This window comes from Suricata suricatta, chromosome 10 (assembly GCF_006229205.1).
Source record: "Suricata suricatta isolate VVHF042 chromosome 10, meerkat_22Aug2017_6uvM2_HiC, whole genome shotgun sequence".
Taxonomy (NCBI): Eukaryota; Metazoa; Chordata; class Mammalia; order Carnivora; family Herpestidae; genus Suricata; species Suricata suricatta.
The window spans coordinates 7,865,117-7,871,956 of record NC_043709.1 but is presented as its reverse complement, the minus strand read 5'-3'; the positions used below and the strand labels follow the sequence as shown (position 1 = coordinate 7,871,956).

The following is a 6,840-nucleotide window of genomic DNA, read 5'->3' as shown; positions in this document are numbered from 1 at the left end:
TTGTGATAAATATCTGTGTACCATAAGTGAATTAGTATATTCTATATTATTTGTGAGAAATATTGCCTTTCAAAAAATATATTCCTTACTTTTTCTTTGACATTATTAATGGGGTATTTTATGTGTTTTCTCCTTATACTTTTAAGACTGAACACTAAGAGTTCTATAAATCTATGGAATCCAGGAATATTCCCAGAAGCCAACTGGATGTTGTCACGTTCAAATCAGGATTTTTGCTGAGTGTGTGTGTTCTTTGAGGAAGATACTATAAAGCTCACTTTAATGGGCTTCTTTGAAACCAAACTTGATGTCCTACTTTGCAGAAAAGATAACAAACCACAATATGAGGATAACTAAATGGTAGTGAGTTTTAGGCATCCTCTTTGCTTAAGTAAAATACTGTATTCTGCTCAGTTACAGAGAGGGCATGTTTTGCATACTGTCTACAAGCATTTAATTTGCTACACAAACAGACTGTGAATATAGCTGTTAACCTTCTGGTGTGACATTACTTTAACAGAGAGAAGGAGCAAGAAAGGGAAGAACAGTTAATGGAAGACAAGAAAAGGAAGAAAGAAGATAAAAAGAAAAAAGAAGCCACTCAGAAGGTGGGTTTATTACTTAAATCTGTCCCTGCATTCGCCCTGCGCCTAGAGTCAGAGCCTGCCTTGGGCGGGCTGCCGGACATCTGAATAATGCTGCCTGCTTAGTTTACTCGGAAGCTTTAAGATCAGAAAGTGGGAGTTGAAGACCTACACTTGTTACCCTAGAGTAGATGCTCCATAACGCCGCAGCTGATTTAATGAGAACGCCAGTGCACAGTGTGGAGAAGAGCAAGGGAGTCCTCACCGCTTGAATTCTTGTCGAATTTCCTTATTCGTGTTGCAGTTAATCTCTATTTTCTTAGGTCAGCTTATAAAATAACTTTTCAAGTCTTGCCTTAGGTCACCCCAATGTCCCCCTTGTGGTCATTCGTACGAGTCTGCCTTCTGATCATTCCATAAGGAAACCTCCCTCGCAGGACCGGTGGGCCTGCTTAGAGCTTTGCGGGGGAGATGGTATTGCATGGCGTTGAGAGCTTGCTTAGGGAGGAAGAGAGGCTAAAAGGAAAAGACCTAGGTGTCTTTGCTGTCAACCGATAGGTCATATTGACGTGCTTGACCGGGGTGCTGCCCTCTGCTTCAGTGTGTGCCCTGCAGCCCCCTCCCTTGTCTGCTCTTCCTCCCCCCACCTCCCCATTCTTTAGCGTTGCCGGACTCGGGCTCTGGCTCGGCAGGCCTGCCTTTGTGCCGTTTTTGGAGGTAAAGTGATTTGCCTCCAGTTCTTATCACCACTACCCAGAGCACTTGGGAAGCAGGATCTCACAGTGAGGCAGGTTTGAGGGTTCCTGCTACGGAACCAGGTTATTGAAGCTCAGTTTAGGGAGGTGGAAACTGTTACAGGGTTCAGAGGGCACTCGAGATTTAGAACGGACTCCAGGCAGGCATTGGGACACAAACCAGTGTAGGCTGTAAGGGACACCAGGAGTTTCCCAGCATTGTTGGCTGTAGTGTATATGCCATAATTCAGTTTTCTGAACTTTTGAAATAGATCGTTTATGAGTGCCAGCATAAAGAAACGATACTGGAAATATTTTCCTAATTGGATTGCATGTGACCCTGCCACATTAAACATACAGAATGTAATTTTATCTTATAATCATGACTTAATTACAAGTAATAGTCCTTATTGTTTGGTGTTATAATAGACTGCTGTGTGCACTCCTTAAGCTCTTGTCTGCTTTTAATTGTACTTCTGTTCCTATTCACATGATGTGCTCACCATCACACCCTCATACCCTCGGTGTACCTGCTTCCAATGTGTTGCTTCTAATCCGAGCTTATTAGAATTGTCTAAAATGTCAGTAAAGAGTCTGAATAAAGATGTCAGAAGAGAACCCAGGGGCCCTTTTCATACTTAAACTTCCCTTTGGGGACACAGCCCCGGTTCACATTTTGAGGTTGTGATTACCAGGTCCACCAGCTATTGGGTGTTAGGGCTTTGCCCCTCTGCACACAGACCTTCCACCCAGAGCAGTGGAGAGTGAACCTCAGTGAAGGCTTTCTTCCCTCTAGGGCATTCCCATTTCATCGACTAAGTTGGTATACAAATTGGGTTTTGCAGTCTGTGTGAATGATTCATAGGCTGGACACTCATGAACTTGAGCCAAGGCTGGTAACAAGAAGATACCAAATGGACAGATTATTTCAGGCACTATCTATACAGTCTACATTTTTCACTTAGGTAACAGTGTTTCTCCCCTGGAAATTATCCGTATCTGGAAGTGATTTATAATATATGCATCTATAAACTTTTGCTGTGGATCCCACTAATAGAAAAATGATTTGAAATATGAGATGGTGTGGATTTATTCAAAAGCAAATTGGGATGGGAGCACCTGGGTGGCTTAGCCAGTTAAGTGTCCAACTCTTGTGTTCAGCTCAGGTCATGATCTCACAGTTTGTGAGTTCAAGCCCCGCATCAGCATAGAGCCTGTGTGGGATTCTCTTTCCCTCTCTCTCACTCTCTCTGCCCCTCCCTTGTCTGTCTGTCTGTCTCTCTCTCAAAAATAAACAAACATTTAAAAAATAAAAATTTGGGGGCACATGGATGGCTCAGTCAGTTGAGCGTCTAACTTTGGCTCAGGTCATGATCTTGCAGTTCATAGGTTCGAACCCTGCATTGGGCTCTGTGCTGGCAGCTCAGAGCCTGGAGCCTGCTTCCAATTTTGTGTGTCCCTCTCTCTCTCTGTCTTTCTGCCCCTCATCTGCTCATGATCTTTCTCTGTCTCTCAAAAATAAATAAAAATGTTAAAATAAAAATGTTAAAAAATAAAATAAATAAAAATGTTAAAAACTTTAATGTTTATTTTAGGAGCGAGCGAGAGAGGGCAGGGGAGGGGCAGAGAGGGAGGGTGACAAAGGATCTGAAGTGGGCTCTGCGCTCACAACACAGCCCGAGGCGGGGCTCGTTCTCACCGACCGCAAGATCATGACTTGAGCTGAAGTCGGACCTTAACCAACTGAACCACCCAGGTGCCCCTACAGATACACAGCTGGACAGTCTCTCATCTGCACTTGCATCTGCATTAGGAACTGGTTCTCAAGTTATGGCAACGAGGATAATCACCATAACTAAAATTTCAAATGGTTAGGTATGAACAATAAAAATTCAGTCATTTTTTGATCCCAAATGTTCTAGATTGGCTGTCACAAGATCCAGGCCAACACGCGGCTTTGGATGTTGTTTTATCATTCTGAACCATTGTGTAATTTCAGAATTAAATTCCAATTTAGCAGTTTTAAGAAAGAGTACAAAGCTTACCATGTGATTGTCTTAGTGGTTTCCAACCTTATTGTAGAGACAACGCCTCAGCTAGGAGGCATGAAATTTGCTGTGATGCAAAGAGCTGCAGAGAATGTGCCAGAGGTTCTATTGTGTGGTCATTCATTCATTCAGTCAGCACCGTTTGCGGTGCTTCCACATCCTTCTCGCTGCTCACCCTAGCACCTTTGTAATCGTCTCCTCCTGTCTGTCTTCCCTGTTAGACTGTAAGTTTCTCAAGGTTTTATCCCTGTTTGTATTTCCAGGAAGTAGGGTGGTCAGTGCCCAGTACAGAAGAGTCACTCAAAAAATGTTTGTTTAATAAATTAATGGTCAAAAGTGAGTTCTGGCAATGTAACTGTCTTGAAGAATTGGCTTTTATTTTAAGTTAAATTAGGGGCGCCTGGGTGGGTTAGTTGGTTAAAGTGTCCGACTTCCGCTCAGGTCATGATCTCGTGGTCCATGAGTGCCAGCCCCGAATCGGGCTCTGTGCTGACAGCTCAGAGCCTGCAGCCTGCTTCGGATTCTATCTCCCTCTCTCTCTGCCTAACCCCCCTCTCAAACTCATGCTCTGTCTCTGTCTCTCAAAAATAAATAAACATTGAAAAAAATTTTTTTAAGTTAAAATATTTCCAGACATTAAAGTTGAGCTTTTCTCATGAGCAGTTTGCTCTTTCTAGAGCCATCACTGAGTAAATTGTGTTCGCTTTTCATTCATGAGAAAGGTGTCAAGGAAGGATTCCATTCACATTCATTAAGCTGATGCCGCAAAAGGATCATTGTTTAGTGTTGGCAGAACATATGCTTTGATCCTCCAGCTTTTCACCGTCTGGAGGACAGCTCTTTTAACAGCAACCACATTGTAAGACATATTTGACATTATTTGGGTTTGTCACTTACAGCTGGGGAAAGCACTGACTTCCTGTATAACTTGATCTTCAAAATGGCATTCTAAGAACTATTCATAATGATATAAAATTTAAATTGCCTTAAGGAATTGGTATGTGGAGACAAATTAGTTCATTGGTTAAATGGAGTTTTAGAAAAACTGCACTGTAGATGTGAGCTCTGTAATGATTAGTACAGGGAAACACATTTTAAGGTATTGTCTACCACAAATTCAATACAGTAGATTAAGCTTGGCTTTTAATGCGAGAATGTAAGGAATGCTCCAGGAGGTCACTCAGGATCCGCGTCTGGCAGTGGTGTGCTGCAATCCCCGGTGCAGGGGGCTGCTTAGCTCTAGGACTTAACTCTGCAAAGGTGGGCCAGTTTTCATGAGCACCTGGAGTAGTAACGTGGCATGACCACCAGCCACAAACAGTCAAACGTCTTCTCTTCCAATATGAAGTCAGATAACCATTAAAAATGCTTTGGAAGATTAACATTTGGGAAAGGGGAGTCAAAATCATACATGATCTCAATAATGGTGGTGTTGGTGGTAATGGTAATATAAGCCCTATTAGAATTCTGGTGCATTTTCTTTTGGATTTTTTTTTTATGCATGACCTTGTGTTGTTTTATTTTAATATTATAGGGCATGTATAATTAGTTGCCCTCCTTCATTTTCCTCTCTTAATCATCAGTTCCAAACTCTCTAAAAAACCCACTATTCTATTCAGCCTATTCAGTCTTAGGTTAATCATTTCCATAGATGTGTTAGTTACTCTGTAAAGAAATACTTTCAATAAAGCAATCTTTATTTGTCCAGAATGTACATATTTCACTCATTGCTGCATATCACACTGTTTCCATGAACTTTGATTGAAAGTTACATTTATTGAGCATTGGCATAGGATATCCAGTTTAATCCTTATAACAACCCTTTGTATGGAGATACTATTATTATCTGTATTCAACAGATAAATAGAAAACAGATCACACAGCCAGGAAGGGCATGGCTTGGTTTTAAATCCTTACTTCCTGCCACGGCGTCTGATACCTCTGATGATGGGCCCTCGATTTGAGATCAAGTGTTTGAGTCCATACTCCTAGGGTAACCTTTTTGTCTCTATGGCTAATTTCGTTTCTAGGCTTCATCATTTAATGAGAGTGGACTGCTTCTGGTTTTAATTTTTAGTGTCCTTCATAATCATGGTCACATGTGATATAACTGGACACGTGACCACTGTCCTTACAGGAGAATGTCCAAACTGACTCTCAGCTTTTTTTCCTGGATTTGAACTCTGCTTGTGTGTCTGACAGCTTGAATTACTTGAGTTAATCAGCATTTAAGTAGTCTTATAATATCGAACTAGAAGGTAAATCTCATTCACTTGTATCTGGTAATTTATTTTTCAGGTCACGGAACAAAAAACCAAAGGTAAGATTTTTTTCTTTCCTTTCTAAGTTGTTGGAACCTTCTGTGTTTAGATTTTACACTCTTGCTGATTCAGCCTCCAATCCACTTGATTAGTGAGTCGGTGCAGAGTAATTAAATTGGTTGTTTGCAGCCACTGAAGAGCAGTAATGATAAATTAAAAGTACTTGTAGTAGTGTTTCTGGTTGGCCTTAAATTTTTTAGGAGGCAAAAGAGATCATAAAAATACCTTGTTTTGAAAGTATACGGGTCATGATTTTGAACTGACCTTTTCAAAACAATAACAAAACACTAGTCCCTAATTTACAGATGCAAAGATTTTTAACCATCTTGATCCATGACCTGCACTGAGCCTGAAAGGGAGCGTTATGTGTAGGTTGGTCACGTGGTCATCTGAGGTAGAGCCTGGAATATGCTTTTTTATCAAACTGATGCACTTTAACCCTATTAAAATAGTGATGTCCCTCATGTCATCCTCAGCCTAATAGCCTCTGTGTTCTCAGGTCTCTCTTTCTTCTGTTAATTTTGATCATGCAGTTTTGTCTGGTACTGGCCACACTTTTGGTCAGTTCCCTTTCAGAATGGTAGACTTCATTCCTTGAGACCAATGTTCTAGCTCCTATCCTTGCCCACTTGTATGTGGTTCTCGACCAGGGTACACATTAAAATCATTTGCTTGATGACTTGTCAAAATACGCGCAAGCGTGGGCCTCCTCGCAAACCTTCATGGTGTCGGGCCACAGTCCTAGCACATGGACTTTGAGAAGCTCTGTTGGACATGTCCCAGGTTGAGAACCACTGCCCCGGAAGGAGGGAATCCCTAGGACTGTGAGAACTCGGAGGAAGGTCAGGATGATGGATGGGTCAAGATGTGAGGAGAGGCCTTCTAATGATTGGTTTCTTCATGGTTTTATTTTCTGTTATTGGACCACCAGGCCAAGGCCTGTCACACAGTGATGAAGAACTAACAAAGACAGTGCTAGTTTGTAAGGAAACTTAGTTCTGGAAAATACATTCTTAGATGACTAGACAATACTGTAATGTATTTCTAACCAAAAGGCATTTCCAGGGAAAATGTAGAGGTTCTGTGAAGACATGGACTAGACTCCGGGACCTGGTAGTGATTTAGAAAATAAACTGATATGAACTATTATTAG

General features: G+C 41.5%; 1 protein-coding gene across 1 annotated transcript in view; it reads left to right on the top strand.

Moving 5' to 3' along the window:
* Window positions 1–551: 551 nt before the first annotated feature.
* The window catches only part of TNRC6B (trinucleotide repeat containing adaptor 6B), an 81,458-nt gene continuing 75,169 nt past the window's right edge, over window positions 552–6,840 (top strand). The window contains exons 1-2 of the mRNA XM_029955408.1: window positions 552–608; window positions 5,665–5,686. Coding sequence (XP_029811268.1) covers window positions 552–608; window positions 5,665–5,686 — 79 coding nt within the window. The remainder of the gene's footprint in view (window positions 609–5,664; window positions 5,687–6,840) is intronic.